Genomic DNA, 27326 nt, shown 5'->3' on the forward strand with positions numbered 1-27326 from the left:
TGTAACAAATGTATTGCTTATTGTTTCTTAAAGTAAAGCCAATAATGTTAAATAATGGGACCTTACTATAAAGTGTTTCTGAATAATTTAATTTAAAAAAAAATCATACAATTGTTCAATATTAAATATAAAATAATTTTTTCAGCACATTGCTTTTCCAGGTTTATCGTGTTTTATGCAAATAGGAATATAAATGCAATAGAGCTTCAACCTGTATAAACAGGTAAACAGGAATAGTGTTTTGTTATAATAAGATGAATAGTGTTTGCAGTGCTTATAAACCCTGGTTGCTGACGCACACAGACAGACAGACAGACACACATGCATGCACACACACATATAAATACACCCCCTTCTGCGTTTCGGGACTGTTCTTGGCAGCTGTCAGATTCATTATAATTCGAGAGAGGGATCATAGATAGAAAGGGATCCATTTTTTAGAAGAATGACAAGAGACTACAAATGACTGCATTCATGTGCAGAAAACAGCAGAAAGACAGACACAGAGAGACGAGTACAGGCTGCTGCTGGAAAACAGACCTATGATCATGACATTTGGGCGACTTGTGCTGTTTGCTGAACTGTGAGTGTGTGAATGTGTGTTTGAGATGCCTGTGCCAATTTCAATACGTGATCCATATAAGTTCATCCACCAAAATGTCTACACACACACAAACATCCCAAGGGACAGAACTGTGTGTGTGTAAATTTCATTACCTAGAGGTTTGAAGTTATCCTTGTAATACCAAGCTCTGCTACTTACTACAGTACCCACTCTACATATCTCCCCTTTGCTAAATTCTTGAATCTGAGGGTTGAAATGGTGAGGGTTGTACATTTTTTTTAATTTCCCCACAATGCTCTTGTCTCAAGTTTAGTTAATAAGCATAAGGTCTATACATTTCCAGGAGTCAGCAGAGAGAATCTGCTGCTGTCAGGCGTTATTGAGTTTCTATAGAAAGTAAGTCAGGGAAGTCAAGTCAAACTGCATTGCTTTTCCGTTACCCAGCAAATCTTCTCTTCCCGCCAATAGATTACTAAAACAGATACATGCACTGACATCTGAATGATTTTATATCCGAGCAGACAACCTTGAACACGACCACATGATTTCTCCTGAAATGGCTAGGGGGTGGGGGGGTTGACTAAGAGGTCTCTTTTACTCAGATTAGTGTGCAAAGACACACACAATCTCTGCTTTGCTGCTAACTATATCTGAGGCTCTTTGTAGTGTGTCAGGCACATCAGGGCCAAATATTTCCCCTACTGTGATATCGCTAATGGCTAATGCACCAGAAACACACACAAGCACACATGTTTCCACACACACAAACAGACACATACAGCGTCTCTCACTGGAGCAGCATTAGCCCTGTGGCTAACCGGGCCACTCTGAACCATCTGCCTCACCAGCTCAAAGTTTCAACTAACTGATCCCCAATGCATGATGAAATTAAAAACTAATCTCTGTGCTGAAATGTATTTCAATGTTACGGATGCTTTAAACTTTACTGAAAATAAATAAAATGAGTGGCGGTTATTAACTTAAATGCAACCAGCAACCAGAAAAAAGTAATTATAGTGATGTCAAACAATTAATCGCGATTAATCGCATTCAAAATAAAAGTTTTTGTTTACATAATATATGTGTGTGTACTGTGTTTATTTATTATGTACATATAAATACACACACAGTATATATTTAGAAAATATTTACATGTATATATATTTCGATTATTATATATAAATATATTTAATATATAAACATAGCATATTTTTATGTATTTTATGTTTTATATATATAAAAACATATATTATGTGAACAGAGGTTTTTATTTTGGATGCGATATATTGTTAGACAGCATTATCAATTGTAATTTTTTATTCCATGGCAGAAACACAAAAACAAAAACACAATTGCGAGGTGTGAATGTAGAATTCTGAGAAACAACAGAATTGTGTGATGTAAACTCTGAGCTGTGAGAAACGAAGTTTGAGATATGACAAATTTTACAATTAGCTTTTTTATTTTACTTATTTTTTTATTCTGTGGTGGAAAGAGGGTTCCATAAAAAGATGCATCATAACCATAGCTAAATTATCTTAATTATCATGAGCTGAAAGAAATAAAGATCACTGATCTGCTTTGCTAGCAGGTTAATTAGCTGAAATGCATTCTATTAGCGGCATCCCATCGCCACACAGAAGCTAGGCAGTGGGCTCGTGACTCATTCGCACGCGGTCATTATCTCATCAAAGGAAGACGATCTTAACTTGCTTTTGAATGTTATTTAATCATATGAAACATTAGACCTATATAATAAGGTCAACAGAAAGTTGGCTCCCGCTCCTCACCCCTTCCAACCTAACAAACAATCTGGCAATAATAAGGAAGTAATAAAGAAAACGGAAGTGATCACCTGTGCCCATGTAACCATGAATAACCAATATTAAATAACAAAATGAATGCTCTTACACATCCTTTATGAGATTAATAATACAACATAATCAATCTTACACCCTGAAGCAATCTGCTTCAAACTTGAACAGTTGCATGCGAGTCTAAATGCATAGCTCACAATGTTCACACACTCACACTGCAGTAACAACATGATGCAAAAACTAAAAAGTCTATAAAATATTGAAACCGAGAAAAAAAAAACTAAAGATTAATTCACAACACTGTAACTGAGACCCATTATAGGCTATTAGTATCACAGGCTTAGTTTTGACTTTGTATTGTATGCTTTTACAGTATGTTTAAAATACATTTTAATCAATAAAAGAATACATCTATAAAAAAAAAAATATGAAAAAAGGGGAAAATGTTGGTGTGCTACTGTTTGACATTTTCAGCTTTTCATATAATATCCCATTCCTATAGTTAATTGGACTAAATGATAATGATAATTTATATTTATCAATAATATAATTAAAAAATAATGAATTTGACAGTGAAACAAAAGTGAAACAAAAATTTGACAGCAAAACTTTTGTCAAACTGTAACTATAAAATGTGTCACTGAAACATAAGCTGGTCTAAACTGCTCTGAGAGTTTTTGATATATCAAGGCAGTGACTACATTGATTAGGAAGGAGTCTAGCGTATAGGCCCATGAGTTCTTGTCAAAGTGCTCGCAGCCGAGTCTTAAAGTGAGTTTAGGAGCCAGTTGGGGGCACTTAAGACTGATTTGGGACGCCTGCAGTTAGTCTTTCCACCTGTGATTACCACTGGAGTGCCTCAATGGGATTTTTGCTGAAAAGTAACAGTTTAATTAAAGACCACATGTTTCTGTAATGAAAAGGGAACATGCTGAGAGAACATCAGCAAGATTGGAAATCTCTAACATAATTTCTTCTAATACACTCTTATACAATCCAATCCAGCATATGTATGGCCAATCATACTTCCCCCGGAAGTTAAGACCATCACAGCACGATTAACGATCATTTTCTGACAATAAACAGCTGAATGATGTTGATTTGCTGCTCTGTTCTGAAGTATAAAATCTGGCCTTAGGTGAAACAGATTGAGTCATTTAAAATATTTAATTGCGAAACAGAACAGCAAGGGAACGGAGATATTCTTGGTGAACACAGCTGGGAGCAGATGAATGGAGCATATGTGTAGATGTTTCTCAGATTGCATCTACTGTACATGGGCTTTGTGCATCCTTACATGTGTTCACGACATAATAAACATTCTCCTGTGAACAACTGTAGCTGAAAGAGAATCTTTCTAAACTGATATTAATGTTTAATTACTTTGCAGTTTGAGGAATTTTTCTTAAATATGTGGAATCGATAAAAAAAAAACACTGTTCCCTGTAGTCAAACACTGTAAAAAATTGTGCCATTAAATAACAGTACTGGCAGCACGGTTGCCAGTAAGGTACTGTTAATTTACAGCTTTTTTACAGTGTTTTACCGTAATTGTATCATGGAAATGAACTCCGCTCCCATTGCTTCAAACAGTTCGAGTTTAAAAACTAGCATCCATACGATGTTACTGTCAACTTATTTCATTTGATCCAACTGAGAAGAAATATTTCTTAGTATAAAACTGCAAACACGTGTAACAGTAAAGTAATTAAAATCATGACTGTTACTCAAATCACTGCAGTTCATTGTCAGCTATAGCACACATGTATGTGCTGAAGTACAGAGATCATCACCATGTCAGCAACTCCACATTTACTGTCTTTAAATAAAGCAGCAGAAGGTCAGCATTTGTGGTTCATCATTGACTGAAGCACAGGCTCTACTCTCCAGCGCAATGGTGAACCAAAAAACCACAGTACTTTAAACTAGCAGATCTCTCGTGCAAACACACATTAATACAGTTGAGTTCAGTATTTACGCTCATTATCAGTGTATGACTTTGCATAACTTTTTCTCTATGGATGTTCACAAATATTTCAGTCAAATTATTATTATTTTTTTTCATTTGGTGAATCTTACTCTTATATTTTACAGTATATTGCTGTTTTTTCCTTGACTTAACAGCAACAATCTGTAGAAAAACAGATATTTTTGCTGGCAAGTAAATAGTTAGTGAAGTTCATGAGATAATTCTGTGAGTAATTAATTGATGATTGAGCATTAATAATAAACACCTGCTATTAACAAGCAGAATCAATGAAGGAAAGAGACACACAAGAACTACAACTGACTTCAGCAAAAGCCTTAGATGAAACCAACTGATAAATTGATAAAAACAATACATCTCTCAAGATCTGATTAAACAATTCCTAAAACAGCTTCACGCATTACTAACCAGACCGACTTTATTTCTGTCAGACGTCTACAGAAGATCTTATTGAGAGTTACAGAGGTTTAGATATATATGTCTACAGTGTTTACTTTAGTTGGGGTCTTGAAGCGTGACATTAATGTTTTATTTATTTATCTGCTGTAACAATGTGTTTTCGAAACTTGTTTGTTATAGCAAAAAAGAGCCAAAGAAAAAAAATGGTGTTGTTGTTTATGAATAGATAATATCAATCATCCTCTTATTTCTGATTCACTGATTTTATCTAGTCTCTTCTCTCACTGAATATCAATACTAGAGCAAAACAACAAGCACTGCTGAGCCATCAGTTATGAAAGACTTTCAAAAGAAAGAAAAAAAAAAAAAAAAAAAAATAGGACTTATTGCAATTTAGACTGACACATCAAAAATCATTGTACGGATCACGGAACAATGGTGACAATCCACAAAATAAATAAACAGATCAGTTCTGAACATCACAAAACATGCTACTAAAACTCAAGACAAATGCAAAAATACAAGCATAGTAAGAATTCAAGAAAATAAGTGGACAATTCAGCAGCATAATTTAACCCAATCTAACCCAACCCAATCTCATGGCAATTCGTACATATTTTACGAGGTGGCTTATTCATACAAAATTCGTATGACCACACTCATACAAATTCATATAATTTTTGCAAAATCATACATATTTCACGAGATGCACAATTTGTATGAATTTGTACAAATGACCTACACCACAACCACCATTGCTTTACCATCCACAATAATTTTGCTCTAACAGATACATCTTGAAAAAAAAAAAACAGAAGCTAATGTTCAAAAGTCAAAAGCAAACTAAAGCAAACACTGATCTCTGCAATGGTAACATCAAACGAAACAATTAAACATCATCATCTAAATCGCTGTAACTCAATAAGATCTTCTGTAGACATCTGACAGAAATAAAGTCGGTCTGGTTAGTAATAGGTGAAGCTGGTAAAGCTGTTTGTTGATTGTTTAAATCTTCAGTTGAAGTCAGATGTAGTTCTTGTGTGTGTCTTGTTTCTCTTTTCTTCAGTGATTCTGCTTGTTAATAGCAGCTGTTCATCAGTGTCTGAATTCACTCATTAGTTTTCATTCTCCCTGTCAGGTAGACTATATTAGTAAACTCATGTAGGGAATAGTGAATGAGGGTGTAGGGTGTGATTTGAGACATAGTCTCTGAATGTCGACTTTGATCGCTGCTGATTCATGAATGAAAAACAGCATGTTACTGTCAACATTTGGCAGATTTTTTTACAGCGATTTTAACAGTGTACTTAAATGGCTGCATATTTGAGTTCGGAAATAAATTGGAGTGTTATTTTGAGGTAATTACAACTTTTTATCTCACAATTCTGACTTAATTTTTTCCTCAGAATTGCAAGATATAAACCTTCAGTTGCAAGTTACATGGTCCAGTTCTGAGGGGGGAAATATTTTTTTCAGAATTGGAGGTTTATTGCAAGTTTTCATCTCACAATTCTGTGTTTTTTGTTGCAATTGTGAGTTTATATCGCACAACTCTGATTAAAAAGTGAGAATTGCGAGTTTATATCTCACAATTCTGACTTTATAACTCTCTCTCTCTCTCTCTCTCTGTATATATATATTTACGATATAGATATGATTTTGTTAGCACAAATTACCTGATTGTTTTAACATACTTTACCTTCATAATTGCAAGAGTGTATAAGCTATCTGATGATATAAGCTACCAGGATATGATACGACTCACTAGAGGGACAGGAAGTTTGTAGACAGCCATCGTCCTGTGTGGCCCATACTGGCTTCACAGGGCAGGACATCAGTCGAGCATACAGCAGAGAGCTGGCCGGAGCCGAGTGCCTCGTTCTCCTGGTCGTTATCATGAAAGAGACAGACCCTTCACTTATGCCTTAGCCCAGCGATCCTGGCAACTGTTGCTTTAGAACTGTCCCACGATTCCATCCTGCCCTGAATCTCAGCCTGTGGAATAGAGAATGTTGAGACAATGATGTCACAAGGGAAATAACGGAACCTTGAAGAGCAGAATTATTTTGATTTGCACTGGAATTAGTTCACACTTGCACTTCCTGTGCACCTAAACAATTTTAATGCATGCAACCATCAAAGCATTTGCCAGTAGGGCATGGATGAATGGAGAGGGCTGGTTGTTAGTTAGATATTATAGCTGCCTTGAGAGTTCAGATATGGCTCACTACTGGACAATTGGTGAAGGTTATGGTCACTGAAGCTCCCAGTGTGAGCTTTGGTTAGATTCTGAAGGTGAGAGCCGGGATTAGTGAACAAAGGAAGTTTAAAGGGGTATATTTAACATATTTCTAATAAAGAACATTATTTTGTGTATTTGGTGTAATGAAATGTGTTTATGCGGTTTAAAGTTAAAAAAACACATTATTTTCCACAAAAATTTACATTATTATTGCTCCTCTATGCCCCATCTTCTGAAATGCCTAGTTTTTTACAAAGCTCATCAGTCTGAAAAACGAGGTGTGCTCTGATTGGCCAGCTATCCAGTGCATTGTGATTGGCCAAATGCCTCAAGCGTATGACAGAAATGTAATGTCCCTTGTCATACTGTGATGTGTGTCCTGTCAGAACACCGACATGACGAGACAAAACCAATGAAACCCATTTCAAATGAGCCTTTTGTTGCATCCAAGTGGGAACAAAATTACATATTAGAGTGACTCATACTGTGTTTTTGTGCGTTGCGTTGCATCACACTACATAAAACATAAACATAAAACCACTTTTGCATTTCTGATCGGAGCAATGACAAACAACAAGAGCTACTCTACACTGCTCAAAACTCACGTTTGAATCGGCAGTGGCAAATTCTTTAAATATGTATGTACTTACAGACTGTAAGTCAGAACAGCCGGCATTGTAGTTTTTTCTCCCAGGATCAGGAAACAGTCCTCCATAAAATGTGCTGCACACATCTGAATATTTGGGTATATATATATATATATATATATATATATATATATATATATATATATATATATATATATATATATATATATATACCCAAACAAAGTATTTTGCTTAACCCAATGAAACAGCGTCTCCACAACATGACGACGGCGACAACAGCAAGAATAAAAGTTATGCCTTCTTTCTTTGTATGAACATTTGGGTGGTGTTATGCAAATTTTCCTTAAATCGTAATGTAGACATGTGGGGGCGTTTTAGGAGGACGTGTCCTAATGTCCTAATGTCCCAATGTCCTAATTCTTTCCAGAAATTGATCTTCTGCACTTTAGGAGCATGTTTGACTAAAAATCGCACTATTCGCTGAAATCTCAAGTTCATTCATTTCCTAAAGACATGTTATCCCAGGTATCTAAGACTTGAACACAAATGACTTGAATTAGTGAGACGTGACTTGGACCGAATGCAAAACACTGGGTTCATGTCTGGTTTGTATTTCTCAGCGTTATATGCCAAGTGCCCTACTGAGAAACTGATGGTGTACAAACCTGTCTCCTTTTAGGGCCCTGACGGAACTGCTAAAACAGCCAGGCGAGCCCGGGGGTGTGGACAGAGGAGGAGGCCACCACCCTATCGGATCCAACGGCATCTCTGGCAGGTCAATGCGCACCAACAACGGTGAGTCAGAGCTCAAGAGTCATTGCTGAGCTGAATCTCAGGTGCTCACGGATATAATGAATTTCAAATCAAATATAATGAATGTAAAACATTCAGCGTTCAGGTAAAAAGGAGCCTTGACTGGTTGCTTGCATTTGTATTTCAATTGCCGATATGAGAGGCCTAGAGATTTTGGCACACAAATGTGAAGTATTGATATTATAACTGTTTAAATATGCATGTTACAAATACTTTCTATAGCCCAACTGTAGTTGATTTTGATACTGTGGCACTTTCAAAACATTGTTGTTTGTTTGCATGCTATCACTGGCTCAACTAATGGTGTCATTTTCAGCGAGGGTCTATCCAGTTGACTGACAAATTAAAACCCCTGGCCATTGATGTTGTTGTTTACTAAAGCTAAAATTATTTTCTGTAATTGAAATAAGGCTGAAAGAAAATAAAAATTTTATATAAACATTAGTTGTCAGATGTCTTGGCATTCACGTTGAAGGACCCTAATTAAATGAATATTACAATTAAACCTAACAGAGATATATAAATTACAAAATTACATAAAAAAACTAAAATATTAGCTGATTCAATAAATATTGTAATAGTGTATACTAAATAAAAAAATAAAAATGAAGGAAAATAAAATCCTTAGAATTTCTTTCTTTTTTTACAGTACAAATTATTGTACTTACTTGAGAGGCACAGTGACATAATTATTATTATTATATATATTTTTAATGTCTGCTGACAGGGTAAACCCTACTTTTATATATTTTTTTTTTTATTTTTTTATTTTTTTTCCCCCATTAATTTCCCTCATTGTATTTAAGCATAAAGACTTAGTCTGAAATGTGGCACGGATTGTACCTCAAATTTAGTCTTGATGAGAATAGGTGTACTTTTACTTTTATGCGATCAGACATTCACCTTGGAGAAAAAGGGTGAAGAAAAGACTGCGAGAACTGCCTGTAATAGAACCTAAGTGCTTGTCTCCCCGGAGCACCTTGATAATCAAACAACAACACCATTTAATCATGACAATGACTTTTATTTTTATAATCCTGTTGGGTGCCATTAGAGTTGCAGCAACTACATTACATGTGGAAGCTTTGGGATGACTTTGGTTTGCTTGAGTAAACTGCTAAATTAATGTTTTTTAATTTAATTTTATTTTATTTGTATTATTATTTATTTAGCTATGTCATCATTCAGTTCATCAACATTCACTTTTCAGTCAAAAATAAAGTTCTTGTGCGATAGCGAGCCATGTTCCATAGATACACATCGGCCGGCACCATTATTGAACACAATAAGGCTTAAAGGCCATCACCTTTTGACCCTGGGAGGCTAATGAACTGGAATGAGGGAGTAATTACATTTACGGATATGAGCGGTCCTACTGCTGCTCCTCTCAGCCTAGGAAGAGGAAGTAGCTTAACAAGGCAACTGTGCTAATTAAGGCATAATTAAGACATTTCAGCCAAGACCTGCTGATCAAGAACACACTGTCCTTCTGTCTGAGAATTAGGGACCCATTTATCTCTCCATCTCACACATGCACTTCATCACAGGTGTGAGTTTTCCTTGGGAGTGTGAGAATTTCCACTGTGCCAGTGTTTCTGCTCGTACTTCTTTTATCTTCTTCCTCTTCTAAATCCAGCTCTTCAATAGGAAACTAATTAAGTGCTCATTAATCCAGCTTGAATACACTAAGGGTCACAAGGGTCTTAGAATGATCCATCTGCACATACACACACAAACACAGCTGAAAAGTTGTGACAGAAAGACCCACGGTGACACGGGTGGTCAGGAAGAATGGATTAGAAAGGAGGAAAATAGAAATGAGGAGAAAAAGGTCAAGTATGATGATGAACTTGATGAGAATAGGAATTTTAAATAGGGGTGTGTAGAAAAAAAATTGATGTAAATAAATAAAATAATAATTTACCGAAAGCACAAACATTTATTAGATTCATTGATTACTATGAAATAAGTTTGTTGACATTAATGCATGATAAATTATTATTTTAGTTCATTAGCTTAACTTATGAAAAAATGTGTATAAAATCTATACAATTATGTATTCATAAAATAAACTATATAAAATTATAAATATAAGAATACAAAATAACAATGAAAAAAAAAAAAATCTAAAATGTATTGAAAGGATCGACATTATGCTGGTTTCAGATTTTCAAAATAATTGAACCCTCTGGTGCTCTTCGGCTCTACGGTTTAAAAAAAATCACAGCTTCATTGTAATGGCATGAATTTGCTGAGGTTTATGGTATTTGGAATGTGAACACACACAAAAATTGAGGGCTTGATTCGAGCAGGCTAAGTGGTCGTAAAAAAATTGTCACACCTGTGGTCTTCGGTCAGAAATGGCTGACCATACTAAATGAATGGGAAATTGACAAAAAACATTGATTTTTCAATCAACAAGATTGTGTGCAATCTGCAAATATGTCACAATGCTTGAAAAAAGTACACAGCAATGATAGGGTGAAATTTTAAACCATCAATAGCGCAAAACCAACACATCCATTCACACGCATGTGTACACACAGCTGTGGCCTAATGGTTAGAGAGTTGGACCTGTAACCTGAAGGGCGCAGGTTTGAGTCTCGGTGCTGGCAGGAAATGTAGGTGGAGGGAGTGAATGAACAACTCTCTTCCACCCTCAATAGCCATGACTGAAGTGCCCTTGAGCAAGGCACTGAACCCCCCCGGCGCTGGATCCACAGTACAGCTGCCCACTGCTCCGGGTGTGTGTTCACTTCTCACTGCTGTGTGTGTGCACTTGGATGGGTTAAATGCAGAGCACCAATTCTGAGTATGGGTTACCATACTTGGCAAATGTTACGACTTTCACTTTTTTTTATACACACAACCTATGAACAGGTGTGACTGTTCAACTACAAAGCAGTAAAACATCAATAGTGCAAAACAGACACATCTACTCACATGCACGCATACACACACACAAACACACACACACACAAACACACGTGCGCACACAATACACATTCAGATGAATTGGTATGGCTATAACCAAATAGCCATAACGAGTCAGTAAACTGAAATAAGAGTTTGAAATCAGATCAGACCCAAAAGGATTAAACTATGATAAAATGATTAAAACATTTAATTTTTGTTATATTTTTATAGAATTGTATAGCTTTCTCTGTGTTCAGGGTTGACTATAGTATTTATAATAATAAAAAAATAAAAAAACTGATGCTTCAAATCAACATAAAAACATAACCTTTACATATATATATATATATATATTTATGTCTAAAAACAGTGAATTTATAGGGATTTTATTTAGAGGTATATGGGACTCTATTTGGGTTACATTTCAGGAGTCCAGTCAAGTTTGACTGTGAAGACCACCAGTGTGACTCCAGAGGGCTAAATAAAAGTTAAGGGGATTTTTGTTGGTAAACCGTTGTTAATTTGTGATGTAGTTGGTGATTTCCCCTCTTTTCTGGAGTGCAAAATGTTCTGCAGTCTTTGTTGAAGGAGTCCAGCACCTGAAAAAGTTTGAGGAGCACTTTCCAGAGGAAAGAAATGAGATTTCAGGAATCAAGAAAGCCAGGTGAGGGAACCTGGCAGAGAAAAATAGAAGGAAAGTGAGACAGAGATTGAATGAATAAATAGTAAGAGGGAGATGGAAGGGGAGGAAAAAGACCTAAGGGGAGGAATAAAGAAAGAGCAAATGAGACAAGAGGAAAGATGAATGAGTGTGGGAGAGGAATGGTGTGGGTGTGATAGGCTGTCGAATGAAAGGAGAATTAGAGCGTTGTTTAGAGAGGAGAATGAGAACTGAATGAGAGAACTGTCTCTCCTTCTACCATCATCCTTCCATCCTTCCACACTGTTTGTGCCGTGGACATTAATAATATCATGCAGCTTATTGTCATTATCACCCACAAACACCCTGGCATTATGGTGGCAAGTTTTACAGGCAAAAAACAAAAACAAAACAACAACTTTACCCTCTTAAAAATAAAGGTTTTCTAAAGAATAACAAGTTATTAATGAACAGCGTTAGGGGTAATGCATTACAAGTAACGTAAGTTACGCAAGATTACGTTTTTCGTAACTGATAAAGTAACGAATTACTTTGTAATTTAGAAGGAGATATCTGAGTTACTTTTTCAAATAAGTTATGCTAGTTACTTTGTTTTCCCATGTATTGATTGACAGCTGTCATGTTGTCATAAGTGCAGAGGTTGTGTCTGCGCTGTGTGAACATGATGTTACTGATGTTCTAGACTAAATATAAACATGTATTTACTTACTTCACCTGAACAAAAACAAACTCAGTATTCATCAAATATTAATAAAAACAGCCAAGTGCAAACTCAAAATATTATACAAACCTGCAATAATTCAATGTTAAATAACACACATATTTTTTATGTATTTAATCCGATTTTATTAGCCAATGTCTTTGATACTGAACTTTCGATGATCCAATTCAGCTAAGCAAAAATGACACATTTGTGTTTAATTTTTTTGTTATTGGTGAATGGTGTTGAACTTTCTTCTCCTGCGTCATATTCTTCATGCAATTTGTTTGAGCTGCGCCCTCTACTGTACAGACATGAATTCACTTCCTTCAGCCTGAGGTTTATTCGATTCACTTCTAGTGTGAAAGGGCTTTTGCATTTGTAAAAGAAGCATTTTTTTTTTATAATAAAAACAAACAAACAAGCCCTGCCTAGATTTAAAAAGTAACTCAAAAGTAATTACTTTTTAGGGAGTAATGTAGTATTGTAATGCATTACTTTTTTTAAAGTAAATTCCCCAACACTGTTAATGACACATTTTGGTCCACTCTAGAAGCTACATTACAAATGTACTTCATGTCAGCGCAATAGCCTTGTGAGCTACAGGCGTCCCGAGTTCGAATCCTGACTCGAGGTCCTTTCCTGATCCCACCCCCACTCTCTCTTACAGCTCTGATCTGTCATATCATAATAAAGGTAAAAATAAGTCTTAAAAACATCATTAATCCGTTTTATTGATTTTTAATCAGACTGGAAATATGTTTACGCTTGCAAAATAATTTTATCAAGTAAAGGTGAGCGAATCAGATAAAAGTCAGCTTCCTAAAGTAATGATTTTGCAGTTTAATTCAAATCTTTATTTTTAACACCATGGGAAATGAAATAAATGCATACATCTCTAAACAGTTGCCACCATTTCTCTTTTTAGTCAGATCCAGACGAATACACAACACAGCGAATTGAGTTCATTTTCAACTACACACTTCAAGCGTGTGTGTTTGACAGCTTGCTTGTGACAGGGGGAGAGATGTTGGTGTTCTTCTTACAGTAAATATTACAGTTCATCTTTACTGTCTGGCCAAGCAGTCAAACGCCTCTGGAATCGCCTTCAGGCAAAAACTCTTCCGTTTCTTTCACCTGCTCTGGAGAGACACATTTCTTACGCAGGCGATTTTACTGCTGATATCAGGATGTTTTCGCTGCATTTCTAAAGATGCAGATCTTACGGGTCTGGCTGAGTGCAAAATGCTTCATATGTGCAGCTAATGAGTGCAACAGCATGAGATGTCACACTGTTTGCATTTGATGATGAGACATTGCGTTGTTTGTGTGCGTGTAAGAGAAAAAGTCTCTGTGCCATATGTGCCAATCATGTTCTTGGCAGACAGTGTCTGTCAGTGTGTGTGTGTGTGTGTGTGTGTGTGTGTGTGTGTGTGTGTGTGTGTGTGTGTGTGTGGTCAAGGCGGGTTGTAGTATGACAGACCCCTCCATGAATAACACATCCATCACATCAAAATGTGTGTGTGTTGAGGATGACGTGACTGTCCATATGTCTGTGAATATATTTTTTATCAGTGTTGTTACTGTAATCGCAGGATAAAAGGCTATTTAATGAAAAAGAAAAAATGAAAAATGAAAACACTAAATTATGATTTCTGTTGCCAAAATACAATAATAGAATAAAAATAAAATAATTTAAAATAGATAAATAAATATACAAAGAAAGAAAGAAAAATAAATATAAATAAACAAAATCATTTAAATTATTTTAACATTTAAAAATTTAAATTGTGTTATTATATATTTGTTATAATACTGTACATCCATGAAAGTCGTATAGTGTTATAGCAAACACACACATGCACATTTCAAAATAATTAACAATAATAAAAAACTAATAATAGTTAACTGGTGCCTTGGTTGAATTGTTTTCATAAAAATATTTCATGGCAGCACAATATCTTGCAGGTCAAGGTGTTTGAATAATTTTGACTGCAGCTGTATACACACAATCAAACAATTAATCAGCTTTTATTTGTATTATTATAAATGTCTCTACTGTAGCATTTGATGGAAAGTTGCCATTATAGGAATAAATATTTTACAAAAAAACATTATTTTAAATTGCAATATGTTACAATATAACTGCTTTTACTGTATTTTTGCAGCCTTATGAGCAGCCTTACGATCATAAAAAACTTATTTTCAATAAATATGTAAAAAAAAAAAAAGTATTCCAATCTTTTGGACAAAACTGTCTGTGTGCATATATATATATATATATATATATATATATATATATATATATATATATATATATATATATAATTGCAGATATAGATTTAATATTTTTCACTTCTGCCCTTGAGAATCTGCACCAGTGTGACTGACCAGACATTTACAGTGGCTGCATCGAGTGTGTAAAGTGTAATGAAGTGGAAGTTTGATCACACCCATCTTACCAACCGCTTCCAGCGCCCTTCGGCTGACCCTAGCAGCTGTGGGCACCACACACACACACACACACACACACACACACACACACACACACACACACACACACACACACACACACACACACACACACACACACACACACACACACTCACACACATGTATGCACTCTTCAGACTCAGATTGGTATAAACACAGCAGACAAGCAGCAGGACATTACCTCAATATTCTGAAGTCGCAGCAGGACAGAGCATTCATTTCATCACTGACACGTCTTCGTAACAGTGTTAAACTGATCTGAGGCCTGTTGTAATGCTCACTGATCTGAGCTCTTTTGATGTTGCCACAGATCAGAGGTGATTTCTGCACTGAGCCTGAAGCTACAGAACCAGTAATCAGGATCTGTTAGTGGGAGGCATGGTCTGTTGTGGAAAATTTCTGCAAAACTACTATTTCTAACAATTATTTTTGTCTTCTTATTCAAAATATAAAAAAAAAATCAAAACAAGATAACTGCATTTGAGAACCAATATTGCATAGGATTTTAAGACGAATTTTCAGAGCAAAGAAACAATATAAAGAATTACACAAAGCACCATTGGATCCTGCTACAAAAACACCCAATAAAATGCATGACTCTTACAATGTCGCAGTGACAGGAAAAATCTAATTATGATGTTAAGATGTTAATAATTCTCCACTGTGATGTTTTGTCCTGGCAGGATCTCAAGGCTATTAAAGCCCTTTGTATTTCTCCTAATTAATAGGATTATTACAGCGTGACCTTCTGAATATAACATGTTACCACTGAAAGGTCATCTTAGAAAAGGTAGAATCTCAAGAGGAGCAGATACTCCAGAAAGAAAAAGATGAAATAAAATGTTTGAAGATCTCTTGAAGGTCAGAAAGGAAGGGAAATATTCAGAATTAGCTGTTTGCGTGTTGTAACAGGATAATATTTGAAATCGATGCTCTAGATAAAGGCCATTGCACACCAGACCAGACATGGAACATGAAAGTTCCCATCTCTTGATACATTCACACCACCACCACACAAAAACCTACATTATTTAAAGTGATTTTTTTACTGATTAAAACACTTGTTTTTATAGTAGATATAAAAATAAATATTCATATGAATTAATATAAGTTAAAAAAAACTGAAAATTAATACAATTGTAATAAAAAATAAACATTTAATTTAATGTCCAAATATGAGTCAGTTATAATAAAATAATGGTAATATTAATATTTAAAAAAACGAAATTATTTGCATAAACAATAATAAAAAAAAAAAGGGATTTGTGAATTCTTTCCAAGCCTTGTCCAATCTAGCAAAGGCATTTCAGTTAAAGTTACTTCAAGGCACTTTGGAGGGACTGAAGTCGGCATGCTGCCATGGCAATTTAGCAACAGGAAGCTTCCTTCCTGTAAATGCACCAATCATAAAGCTGCAGTAGAATATGTCAATCAAACATGCATTGATGCCTGTGTGAAAGGAGTATGATTAAAGTAGAAAGAGAAAAGTGCAATGGTGAATGGCAGTTATATGAGTGTGAGAGAGAAAGACAGCTCAGGTTGAGATATGCTTTTTAGGAAATGGAGTGGAAAGACGGAAAATACGAAAAACTCAGAACAGTGGAAAATACTGCCCTTTCAACCTCTCTCCTTCCATCTGAAAGAGGTTTAAATGTCACAAGGCAGATAGTACATGTGGTCTGAGCAGAGACACTGAAATGTCAAGCATAGCAGGATGACGTATGTATGTGTGTTTCTGTAAATACATGTCTTTAACCCTAGAATGCATACATGGCGAGTATTTTGTCTTTTGCTCTGTTTTTCACTTTAAATGTTCCAAGTATTAGACAATATAAGGGATATAGGTCGCTCAGAAATCAGGATTTATTCACTCTCATGTCCTTTCATATAGCGTTTGGTTTCATCTACTGAACAAAAGCTTGACACTGTTTTCCGTGCATGCGCAATGAACGGGAAACTGAATCCTGAGACCTTTAAAGTCTCAAAAAAGATACACAAATGCCATAAAAAAGTTTCTTCTTGAAGTTATACAATATCCTTTAGTGTGTAAGATTAATTTTATGGTGATGTTGTATCCTTTTTGAAGCTTGATGGCATATAACATGAGGTTGAGTTAACGATGACAAATCTCATTTTTGGGTGAACTACAGTATCCCTTTAAGGTTTACTAAATTTAGGAAGGTTTGTATGGATACCCCTAGTTTCTGCAGTACATGTGTTTCCTTTGGAGGTCAAAGCAATGAGTGTGTTTGAAATCTAAATCTAATCGGCTATATGTGACTTTCCAAAAATGATGTCTACTGAGGTAGACAAGCTGTAGGCGGGATGTGTGTGGGTAAGACTCATCTGGTTTGCCCTTCGTGCATGTGACAGATGTTTTCAGATGTCCTCAAATCCAGCTGTTTCTCATTGCTCTGTGGAAATCGGAGGGTCAGGTCCTGCAAAAGCTCCATCTGCATCAAGAAGAGCAACACCAGATTAAGGGGAAAAACACTATAAATTACAGAGCTTAAAGTAATTTCAAATGAAGTTATTTTTTATGTACGTCCGCTTGTGAAATATTTACATTCTCTTGCAAAACTACTGTTTCCCTTAGAACTTTACATTTACTTGCAAAATATCAGCATTCTCTCGCAAAACTGTTGCGTTCCCTCGCAAAAGTATTGCGTTCCCCTGAGATACTCCACGTTTGCCCTTGAAACCTTTGCGCTCTTTATCATAAAACAATTATTTTTTCACCACAAAAGTTTTGCAAGTGAATGCCGAGTTTCATCGGGCAGTGAGAATGCTGGTACTGAAATATAATGGTTCCTCCCATCTCTATCTTTTTTTCATGAACCACGTGGTCTACTTTCATGAGGTATTTGTGTCTTTTTTTGATGCTTGAAAGCTACAGACTTTTTCATTGTAATTACATGGAAAAAGACAAGGCAATACATATTCGAAAAATTCTCCTGAAGTGTTCCACAGAAGAAAGTCAGTCCTACAGTTTGGGATGACATGAGGGTGAGCAAACAATGACACAACTGTCATTTTTTGGCTGAACAATCCCTTTAATGCACAATCTCTCATACAAAACACACACACCAGGTTATCTCAAAATAACCACGACAAGCAACTCTATGACATACTGTGCACACACTTCTTTTGAAACATGCTTTCACACTGACAGCATCATGAGAGCCAGAGAGGCATAGGAAGAGCGGAAATAAGAGTGAAGGTTATTAAGTGTGACAGTACAGCAGCTGGTCTCTGTGTTAGACATCATACATGCCTTCATCTTACTCTCCGTCCTGTCTTTTCTCATCCTTTTTTCCCCTTTCATTCATCGCCTTTCTCCCAAAAAACAAGTAACTGCATGAATAACTGAACTGTGCCTCTGAAAACCTCTCATCTTCCCTTTGTCTTACAATCATACTCCACAACATTTGCCGCTCTTTATCTTTTTTTATTCTCCTTCATTCTGGTTCTCCTATTAGAGAGCTGCATGAGCTTTGCTGAACACCCCTCTTCTGGAGGTGCACTGTCCCAGTCTGACTGTGCTCAGATAGGGATTGAAAAGGGTCGTACCATCTGAAGAGCAGAGAGAGGGGGGGACGGCGACTGGAGGTGGTTTGAAGGTCAGAAAGCCGCTGGTGTGTGTGAGAGCATCAATCAGGTTTAACTGAGCAGGTTCACACACACGATTGCTTCGCAAGCACTTTGTAGAGATTGGGTCAGGCTGTGCTGCTGAGTGAATGAATTGCATTGTACTGTATCCACACCAATCTCTTACACACACACACACACACACACACTGTAAGTATGAATTGTGTTGGTCCATCATTGGTATAGATGGCTGGGATGTACTTACTGCCGATTGCTGGGATCTGATGACACATATGCATGAAGTCTGGGAGGACTCGCTAATTTCCTGCGCTGATAATAAGGTTTAAGTGTGTACTTGTGCGCACGTGTTGGTGTATGTTAGTTTTCTGCATGCGGCTTATGGATGTAGTGGAATATGTGTCATTAAATTAGTTACAGTCCATTGAGAAGCGGAAAAATAAAACCGTACTGGCTCTGGCAGTGAGCTTGCATGTGGCTGTGTGTGTGTTTGACAGTCTACTAAATTTACCCTTGGGGATCAATAAAGTGTCCATCTATCTATCCATCAACACTAACACTAATAAAAAAAAAAAACATAGGCTACTAATTGTACTACCATGGCTTTTAGACAGGTTGGAAATACTGTGTTTTTAAAGTATTGCATACTGTTTTTAAAAAACATGGTACCAGGGTATTCTTAAAGAAGTACCATGGTAAAGGGATTATAGTAACATGGTTTTGAGACATGTACCAAGAAATTGATTTAATACAAATTATATAAATTCATGCAATTACCAATCAAAAGTTTGGGGGTAGTAAGCGTTATTTATTTATTTAAGAAATTAATATTTTTATTCAGCAAGGATGCAATTAATTGATCAGAAGTTAAAGATTTCCATTTCAAATAAATGCTGTCCTTTTGAACGTTATATTTATCAAAGAATAACTCAACTCTTTTCAACATTTGTAAGAAATACGAAATGTCTCTTGAGCATCACATCATCATGTCAGAATGACTTCTGAAAGCTCCTGTGACACTGAAGACTGGAGTAATGATTCGGCTTTGCAGCACAGAAATAAATGAGATATTTTCAAATAAATATAATAACATAGTAAAAAGGTATTTTAAATGGTCAAACTCTGGGGACCGCTGTTTTGTAATATTACTGAATTAATGTTGTACTTTTGTGTTTTCATTTTTTATTGGAACATTCCATAGGCATAATGGTTTTTATACTGCACAAACTGTATTTTCCATATTCTAACCCTACCCCTAAACCTACCCATCACACAAAACATTCAGCATTTTTTGATTTTCAAACAAACAAACAAACAAACATAAAAAATCTGTATGATTTCTGAGCTGTTTTCTACACGGGGACCAAAAAATGTCCCCACAAGGGACCATATTTACTTGTATTACTATCCTTGTGGGGGACATTTGGTTCTCTTACCGTGGGGAATACCAGGTACACACAAACCCAGATGTGCATTACAGCATCTCACTGAAAGCCTGATGCTCAAGAATATGGGAAATAGCAGCTAGAAATATGCTAATTAATGCAAACATCTGCGTACATCTTTATCCCAATCGATCTGTCCTGCTTGATTCTGTTCCATATTGTTCAAGCTCTCTAAGCTGGCTTGCCCTACTGAGCATTTTCCTCATAATACTGTCCCACACCAACAATACAAACACTTAATGATTACCTACTAATGATAAAAAAAGGGAAATTAAACCAACCTGGGCTTTTACATTTCCTGAAGAAATTCCACATTTTATTGATATTATTTTTACAGTTTAAATGCTTTCAAAGGCCATGTGAACAGCCTGTGAATTTTTATGAATTTAATGGCATTGTGACTGTGTGGGTTGGGGAGGCACCAGAGTTAGATACACCACAATGGGTAGCTGTGTGTGTGTGTGTGTGTGTGTGTGTGTGTGTGTGTGTGTGTAAGGTAACTAAATTCATGTTGACAGCAGTAAACTGTCAGATTGTGTGTTGTGGCACATATCTAGGGCCTATTGTAGTTGTTTGACAGGAAAAGGTGTGTGTATGTGTGTGGGAGAGAAACAGTCTTACAACCCATCACTGTCACTACTGATTATCCGTCAAAGTATATCAGAGCCAATTCAAGTCAATCGTAAGTGTGTACTTGGAGAAGTGCGACAAAGTAGGTGATCTCTCACACACACAGATGCACAAACTCAATTCCACTTCTAAAGCGATAAAGCAAGGCAATATAGCCTTGTCTTACTTTCTCTTTCCCTCATGGCAGTCAATATTTCTTTTGCATATTAGGTTATTTTACTGTTTCTTTATCTCTCTTTTTCTGTTTGAGCCTCTGTTTCTCTCTCATCCTTGCCGTGAAATGCTCTTCAAAGCCTTACAGGGCTGGCCAGTAATATTTAAAAAGCTAAATGAATATGCATGTTGATTGCTCTTTCTTCCTGAGAGGGATGATGCATTATTAATGAGAAGTAGTGCGTTTTCTGTGGCGAGCCGTGTGTGTTTGATTGAATTTTCCCCTGAGGGACCTCCTTTACCCTCAGAGAACAGAAATCTCCAGCTCCAGTGGAGCAGATCCACGGATGGACAACAAACGCCTTTTCTGCCCTACACATTGTTCCAGTGAGGAATCGCTCTACAAAAAGTTTTCAAAAGTTAAACTGAACCTCCTGTGGATGGTCAAAACAGCAGGAAAATCCCCTCTATATACAGAAAACAGAAATGATTTAGTCTGCAAGGTTTAAAAATTCCCTTCAGTGTGATCCTCTATTGATACCTGACCTTTATTTCTGAGAAAACAACTGATTTTAGCCTCCACAAGCTCATCTGTGTTTTCTATGGTTTCAGTCTGGCATTCAGTCTGATTACTCATATAAAAAAAAAGGTCAAAGGGCTCCATTGTTGCAAATAATAATGCTAATGCTAATAATACAAATAATTCTGAATATTACGTATAATAATATTTAAAAATATATATTTTATTAAAGTTAAAATTCAAAACGTGTTGATTCTGCATATCCTTTGTCACTTACAGTAAATATAAAATGAATTAATTACAAAAAGCAATATCAGAAGATCACTAGAATATAAAATAGGTTTCATCACCCTGACTGATATTGATCTATATCTCTCTCCACAAAACATAAAAACCAAAACCCCCATAAAACAGCAAAATCAGATTATTAATCTACAGCACACAAAGACACAACCTCACCAGGTTACCAGATCCCTGCACAGTTACAGTCATGCAGTTATTATTAATTATGACCCAAACGTCAGACTCCCATGGGGAGCTACATTTCAATAGCCATTTAGCAGTTCATTAAGTTATGTAACTCCAATCTGAGAGGAGCACAGGCCACCCACCCATCACTCTCTGTTCTACAATGATGAACTAGCGATGGAAAAAAATAAAGTAATGGAGAGCAGAGAGAATTGGGGCAAGTGATATATTTTGAACCTTCAACATGCCACATGATGTCGATCATAAAAAAAAGTGGCATGCTAAAAAACCTTTGTAGTATCAGATGGGCTGAGTTGACCTCTGACCTTTAATTCTTTCTGATGCTGATTATTTGATTTCACAGGAATCAGTGAATATAATGAAATAATGATGTGAGCAAACAGAACAGGACTGAGAGGGTAAGGGGCCGATATAGTGTGAGACACGGTCATGTCTGATAGATATCAGAGTTTTAGATGATTCGATTACAACTGCAGGGTGAGCGCAGGAAATGGCTCAGAGCCTCGTGCTCGTAATGTCAATCCACCAGCGCCAGAACTTGGAACAGTGTGGACTTCTAGGCATTGCGCACTGCAGATCAGGCAGAAAATAAGCCTCTCAGCTGATTTCAGACCAGTCTGTTATCAACAAACTCCAGGACAATAAAGTAAAACATACATTGTATAAAGGTCAAAGTTCAGTAAAGGCTTTCAGGGCAATGCATATTTTCTTATGTGCTTTCTGAGAGCTTCAACATCATGTCTACAAAAGTTAGCGTTTGAGATGAAACAAGTGAAAGGCTCAGATTGTCGGGAAATTCTGTATTATATGACTTAATACTGCATACATTTTTTAAAAAATGTTTTTTCAGGTAATTTTTGTCCTATTTAAAGGCCGTTTTTCCCAAACCGCATTAAATGCATGTATCAACTTTCACCTTAAACACCTTTGTTTTATTTTGCATTTTGCATTTTGTGCGTGCAATTCTTGTATTTGTGTGTAAAGTTGGGAAAAAAGTTTTGAATAAAACTGTGTGTAAGCAGTTTACAAAATAATGTAAACATCTGAACCAGAATCAAGCTCTTAAGGATCACTTTCAAGACTTTCCAGATGGACGTTTTGGAGCCCAGTGAGTGCCCAAGAGCAGGACTGTGGCGGCGGAGGCGTGGTTTAGCGAAGTCTGCAACGGGAGAGCGAATGAAGAGACGATCGGTGGTAAGTGGTTCAGGTGAGACCCAGCTGTTAACAGTTTCTCACCTGAACCACTTACCACCGCTCGTCTCTTCATTCGCTCTCCCGTTGCAGACTTCGCTAAACCACGCCTCCGCCGCCACAAGGATGGACACCCTTTGCATTGGAGAATCACTTCACATGCAAGAGCCTTTGCCCAATCTTAATTACAAACTGACATTGGTTACTAAGCCACTGAATGGAAGAGTGGAAAATCTGTGATTTTAATTAATCTGCTTGATTGACGCCTTACCCGTATTTCCAAACACGACCAAACTCTATTTTACCCACAGTCTTTCACAACATAACAGACAGAGAAAACTCAGAAGAAACTGAGAAAAGATGTCACATCTTTATTTATTGGAAGTCTGACGCTTCTATTCCAGAGCAAGTCTCTAGAGGAAAACCCTACAGTAGATTGAAATAGAGTGTTACAGATCGCTTACTCTATATGTCCTTAAAAACAGTCTGTCCGGGGAAGAATGATCCTGTTAGAGCTGATGACATGACCCAGAATGACAAAAACCAGTTCTATACTAAATATATAGATTTAAATAAACACTGTAAAACAAAATCTGTGCATAGTTAAAAAATGACACCTCTGGTTGCAACAGTATGGCAATTTAAGTTGTATAGGTTTGACTCAAATTTACCTAAAAAGGACATTTCATTAACTGAAATAGTGTTAATATATCTAAATAGGCTTTTTTTGTTTTTTACCCTTACAATATAGTATATTGTCATCCCCTTAAAAACACAAGTGGTGAAAAGAAATCCACATAATGATTCAAAGTTAATCACAGCATCACAGCCACAAGCTGAGATGAATATTAATATAATGCTACAATATAGAAGGAGAACGTTCTCATACACAAATACAAAACACACGTCTCTAAAAAAATGCAATAAACATTAATTTAACAACATATGTACTGTAACCCAATACCCAAAATGTAAATAACTGTAATGAAAAAATTAAGAAGAAAGCTTCAAATGTGAGGTGAAAATATAATTTCCTTCTCCAAAAAAAAAATGTATAACATAGGTTTTACATGCTCTTTGCTATAATGCTATATATTTGGTGTTATGGAGACTATTTCTACTGTACAAAGTAAATCCAAGACTTTTATGTCAAAAGAGCATGTTGTTTATTAAAAAAGTCACTTAAAAAATGTCTGATTTTAGTTTCAAACTTTTTCTTGTGAGTGGATGCAAGAATTAAACAGACAGTGTGTGTGTGTGTGTGTGTGTGTGTGTGTATATGTATATATATATATATATATATATATATATATATATATATATAAAAGAGAATTAATTTGGAGGAACAGAGAGATCTCCCGTTGTGAGTGAGATTGAGTTGTGTAGAGTTTGACAGGAGGACAGGGTCTAAATCAGCCAGGCTTTACTACAAAGACACACACTGTGCAAGGCACATGAAGAAATACGTCTTTAAGTTAAATAAAACATGGCATACATAAAATATACCAAATATTTTACATATTTTAATGCACATAGCTCCGCTGCATATACGATGGAGAAACAGCTCTTTAGCCGTTAATCTATTCACAATCAACAGCATCAGTCAGGTTCTGGAAATGTTTCTCTTAAGGTCATCAGTGAGTGTAATTACAACTTAAAAAAAAGAAGCAAACTTCTGTTTGTGTGTTTTTGCTTTTTAAGACAAATTATAGGGGTTGAGCAATACTATCCATAAATCTCAAAAGAAAGCCACCAACATTTGCCATACACATCATTTAAAAAGTATTTATTTATCTAACAAAGTATTTATTTAACTAACTAACAAAGTGGAAACGTTCTTTTTCTAAGGCTATGTGTGATTGTGTGCGCCTGATTAACCCTTTTCAAACGTGTCAGACAGTGTCAGTAAACACAATATGTGTGTCGACACAATATGGACCTGACATAATTCATGATCTGCATCCATTTGCTGTGATATAACCTGAGCATTTAATTGCAGGTGTGTGGCGTAATGATCCGTCCTGCCACCCTAAAGCACACATATGCACTAACACTAACACTACCATATATACGTTAAGTGCACATACACACACCAGCACAAAGTGATCTGACAGAATCAGGTCAGTGACCACACACCCCAGCCCAAAGGGGAGGACACAGGATGTGTGTCCTAAATAACCTTCAGTGACCTCTGCACAGCGCACAGACAGCACTATATCGTGCATCCACCTAAGAAATGGTAATTAATGGCACACATGCACAAGCATTCCCGTATGAAACAAAAAATGAGATCTCTTTATCTCGGGTTTCTACTAGACAGCAGTCGCCTTACATTTTCTCCTGAGAAAAGATGATGCCAATGAGTTTCAAATGAGATCTCAATAATGTCTCAAAGATCTACATGGCCCACAGTCTGAAGAAAGATTAACAAACCAAAGAAATCAATTTTACTAGAAGTGGAAATAATGGAATTTCTGGTTTAATTAATCTAGAGTGATGCCCATTCGAATAGTTCACATTCAATGATGCTTAGAACTTAGTCACGTACCTATGTATTTTTGAGCTTTAAACACATTTTTGCTGGTGATTCATGTTGAAGATGGTTGGATTTGGTTGAGACTTGTTTTTAAACTGCATTACCTGTTAAGCAAATGAATTGGAAAAACAAACAAAAAAAAAAACATCTGGAAGTTGGTGGGTGTTCACTGTCCTTTATATGAACTCATTTCTCACCGAATTCTTCCAAGACCAACTGATCTGAGGCTTTGCTGTCACATTAATTTTGCAGCTTGTATTACGTTTCAACAACTGTCCCAATTGTTTTATTTCTCAAAAGGGATTAGTGTTTTCCTGTTTAAAATATCTAGAAAAATCTTTTAAACAAGCAGTGGCATTTCAGAGAGATGGATATCATTGTGTGTATATTTTGTCATATATTTTTGTAGATTTTGTTTTCCCATTTTCTAACTTGTTTACACTTGAAACAAGGAATAAGGGCATTAATAACAAAAAAATAGACATGTACCAACCCTGAAAAACCTGATTTATCAAACTATTCGAAATTGAAGAGTTTTTTTTTTTATTATTTATCTTTAGACAAAATATAAAATCTGGATGCATATGTGTTTTTGCATTATATCCGATATAGTAGAATATAAAGCTCATATTCAATTTTATACAGAGGCTCAAACTGAGCAAAAATACGCCATTTGGTGCAGTTACTGATATTTACAGTATATGACCAAAAAAGGAAATAAAATGAAATTTTGGTTGCTTTATTGTGAAAATGAGATGCAGTTTAATGTAAACCAATCAGACATCAGACTACTTAGTCAGATGTCTTAGTAAGATGAAAATGAAATGCTTAGTTTTATGATCAAAGTTACTTATTTACAAAGTTACTACTTTTTTTTTACTTGTTACTTAGTACTTTTTACTGTGGAGACAAAACACATAATGCAATGCAATAAAACAATGATTGAGAGACGAACAAATAAATGTTCCTCAAAAATGAGATGCATCATATATTTGATATTCATACTTAAACATGATTTTTCTAAAAATGATATGTGGACCGTATCAAGTTGCTTCAGTCCAGTAAGTGTTCATCTTGAAAAGTTACTAAGAATATAAAAGTTATTCTTTACAAAAATCATTAAAGATTTCACAACAAAAATACACATGATGTGGTTTTAGAATGACATTGTCTAATAAAAAAGTATAAACTAGACCGAAGACACAGCAAATTGTGTACGACAGGTTTCAACAGGTTTTTTGATCAAGTTGATCATTTAGTGGCCTTTTCGAATCTGAATATCAAATTTGATACAGTAAGCTTTATAGGGTTAAAGATACTGTTATTTCTCTAAAAACTGAATATCTTACGCATTACCACTTCTCAAGTAAATGAATGTTGCTTTAAGGATTGTTACGGCTATTTTTCCTGAGAAGAAAGTCAAAAAAGACTAATTAAAAAACTTTTTCCAGTGTACTTGAATAAAACACAACTGAGAACTCCATTAAGATTGTGGCCTACACACATTTATACAACACACACTTCATTTAAAGTCACAAAGTCATTCCAAGCTATG

General features: G+C 35.8%; 1 protein-coding gene across 2 annotated transcripts in view; it reads left to right on the forward strand.

Moving 5' to 3' along the window:
• Window positions 1–27326, forward strand: part of LOC113046825 (protein shisa-9-like) — a 62760-nt gene that overhangs the window by 24477 nt on the left and 10957 nt on the right. For both annotated transcript variants that reach the window (XM_026207862.1, XM_026207861.1), the window contains exon 3: window positions 8298–8413. In XM_026207862.1, coding sequence (XP_026063647.1) covers window positions 8298–8413 — 116 coding nt within the window. The remainder of the gene's footprint in view (window positions 1–8297; window positions 8414–27326) is intronic.

This window comes from Carassius auratus, chromosome 28, assembly GCF_003368295.1.
Source record: "Carassius auratus strain Wakin chromosome 28, ASM336829v1, whole genome shotgun sequence".
In the NCBI taxonomy this organism is placed as follows: Eukaryota; Metazoa; Chordata; class Actinopteri; order Cypriniformes; family Cyprinidae; genus Carassius; species Carassius auratus.